Source organism: Octopus bimaculoides, chromosome 5 (assembly GCF_001194135.2).
Source record: "Octopus bimaculoides isolate UCB-OBI-ISO-001 chromosome 5, ASM119413v2, whole genome shotgun sequence".
NCBI lineage: Eukaryota > Metazoa > Mollusca > Cephalopoda > Octopoda > Octopodidae > Octopus > Octopus bimaculoides.
The window spans coordinates 72436838-72439367 of NC_068985.1; the positions used below are offsets into that span (position 1 = coordinate 72436838).

The 2530-nt window shown below is 31.1% G+C and overlaps 2 protein-coding genes across 3 annotated transcripts in view; one reads left to right on the forward strand and one right to left on the reverse strand.

The window, feature by feature from the left end:
* Nucleotides 1-1420, reverse strand: part of LOC106876218 (uncharacterized) — a 14638-nt gene extending 13218 nt beyond the window's left edge. Inside the window, exon 1 of the mRNA XM_014924693.2 lies at nt 1262-1420. Coding sequence (XP_014780179.1) covers nt 1262-1310 — 49 coding nt within the window. The 5' untranslated portion in view covers nt 1311-1420. The remainder of the gene's footprint in view (nt 1-1261) is intronic.
* Nucleotides 1421-1811: 391 nt separating this feature from the next.
* Nucleotides 1812-2530, forward strand: part of LOC106876214 (vacuolar protein-sorting-associated protein 36) — a 41428-nt gene continuing 40709 nt past the window's right edge. Inside the window, exon 1 of one of the 2 annotated variants that reach the window (XM_014924674.2) lies at nt 1812-1832. In XM_014924674.2, the coding sequence (XP_014780160.1) occupies nt 1830-1832 (3 nt within the window). In that variant the 5' untranslated portion in view covers nt 1812-1829. Of the gene's footprint in view, nt 1833-1964; nt 2307-2530 lie in introns of those variants that run through there. The other variant, XM_014924676.2, reaches the window with a different exon arrangement.

Here is a 2530-nt window from a genome sequence, read left to right on the forward strand (position 1 = left end):
CAAACGGAACGTCTGCTGGATCAAAGCTACCGGAGACTAAGCATTAGATATGCAGAGAAATAACTTTGAAAAAATACATGAAGGTCGCTGCATCAAACAATTGTCTATAATACACGCCCACACAATATATATATATATATATATATATATATATATACACACACATATATATATATATATAAGGTTTTTGATATAGCTGGTCAGAGAGTGACCATGAATTTCGCACCTATAAGGCGCTTAGCTGTATAGGTGACAATACAGCGAAGCGTCTAATAAGGTACGGAACCAATTGTCACTCTCTAACCGGTCACAACAAACTACCTTCTAAATATTATTATTCCGTTTTAGAATACGCTTCTTCATATTCATATCTATTTATATATATACACGTCTATCTCATATATATATATATATATATATATATATATATGAGGAGGGTATGGATAAAACGAATGCCATGCAGCATCTGTTGCGGTCCGCTACATTCTGAGTTCAAATCCCATCTGCTTCAACTTTTTCATTCTTGCAGGGATAGAGAAATAAGGTACTAACACAGGTCAGTGGATCAGAACGTCGAATATACATATATATATATAAGGTTTTTGATATAGCTGGTCAGAGAGTGACCATGAATTTCGCACCTATAAGGCGCTTAGCTGTATAGGTGACAATACAGCAGTTTTAGGGAAAAGAACTAAGGTTCATGAACTCATCAATAAAAATCCACCGTCACATATATATTTAATATATATTTAATACTGTGAAACTTAATTTAATTTTAATTTTTAATAAATTGATTTTAATTGAGTTTTTACCTGTAATTTTGGATTTTTATCCCTAATATTATATATATATATATATATATGCGGGTGTGTGTGAATCTACAGAACTCGAATAAAAATAGTGGTCTGTGTCGGTCTTAATTAAAGTGGATTAAATTGTTATTTTGCAGTGTGGAAGTTATTAAATCTATTTCAGTATCTGATTGAACATCATTTTTATCGAACTAGCAAGAATGAGAGTCAAAGCTGGTCTGGGTAGGATTTGAATTCAGAATAATACCGCAAGCATTTTGTCTAATAATTTCGTCTGAAATAAGACAATCAGGAAGAACGCAAGTAACTTTGCTGAAAGGGGAGACAGGGTGAACGAATATGTAGAAAGAGAAAGTTAATATATGAAAGCATAGAGAAAAACAACAAGTAAAGGAGAAAGAGAAAGTGATGGGAATAAACTAGACTATTTCCATTATGTTACTTACTAACTGTCGTCCTCAAAGAATTAGCAAGAGGTAAGACCCTGGGAAGCATTTTTGGTCTCTGGGTGGTTAACTGAAGACACACGAAACACCTTCAATAATTTCTCCGTTCCTTTGACCTTCAGAAAAATCACTTCCGGTCGAGAACCTGAAAGAAAAAAATTCTTCTCCTGTCCCATTATTGTTTTTTATTTGTCATAAAAATTTTTAGAATTATTATTTCCTCACATGAAAAATATATTTGGATTTAGTTTAATAATACATTTTTTTTTTATGTATGAATACATGTATTTGCATGTCTGTGTATCGTTTCGTACAGTAGAAATATTAAACAAACTTAAATATCAAAGAAGCTATTTTTAATTTCTTTTTAATTGTTGGTGCTTCGAAAATTTAAAAACGCCTCAATATCAATCAATTATAAATCGTTTTCATCGATGATTTTTTATAAATTTATTAGCCATTGATTATTAGGAACTGCATTTAGCCCTTATCAGTCACGTGATATTTTAATCTGTCACAAAGGCCAAGCAGACGTCAACAAGGATATTGACATTTCAATTTTCTGATTATGGTAAACAAATCAATCAAACTTATCATAGTCGCATGTTATATAACAATGATTTCTTTTATTTACCACCAGGGCTAATAATAATAATAATAATAATAATAATAATAATAATAATAACACACCCAAGGTTGCAAAAGCAACGAAAATTTTGGAAAGAAATAATATAAATAATAAATGATTGGAAATTAAACCGGTGAGTGTGTTGGATATTAAAGGCAGTATGGACCAGGCGTGGTCCCAAGAATTTTTCGAAAGGATAGCACAAGGTCAGAAGAGAATGCAATTCCAGGAGAAAAGGGCGTAATAACATTATTTAGATGGGCACACTTCTTTTCTTGAGCGGGGCACGTGTCCCTCAGGTCTCCACCCGTTTGGGTCTGCTCCTGATGACTTACCCCAGATAATACACACACACACACATATATATGTGTGTGTGTGTAGAATAATGATATTAGGGATAAAAATCCAAATTTACAGGTAAAAACTCAATTAAATTCAATTTATTAAAAATTAAAATTAAATCAAGTTTCACAGTATTAAATATAAATATATAGTTTTAGAGAAAAAACCCCATAGTTTATGAACTAATCCATGAAAATCCAGTCACATAGAAAAATTAATAAGTAAATGCACGATAAATAAGTATAATATAATACAAAGTATTATCATAATCTTATGATATTTACTTTGTATCATATTAT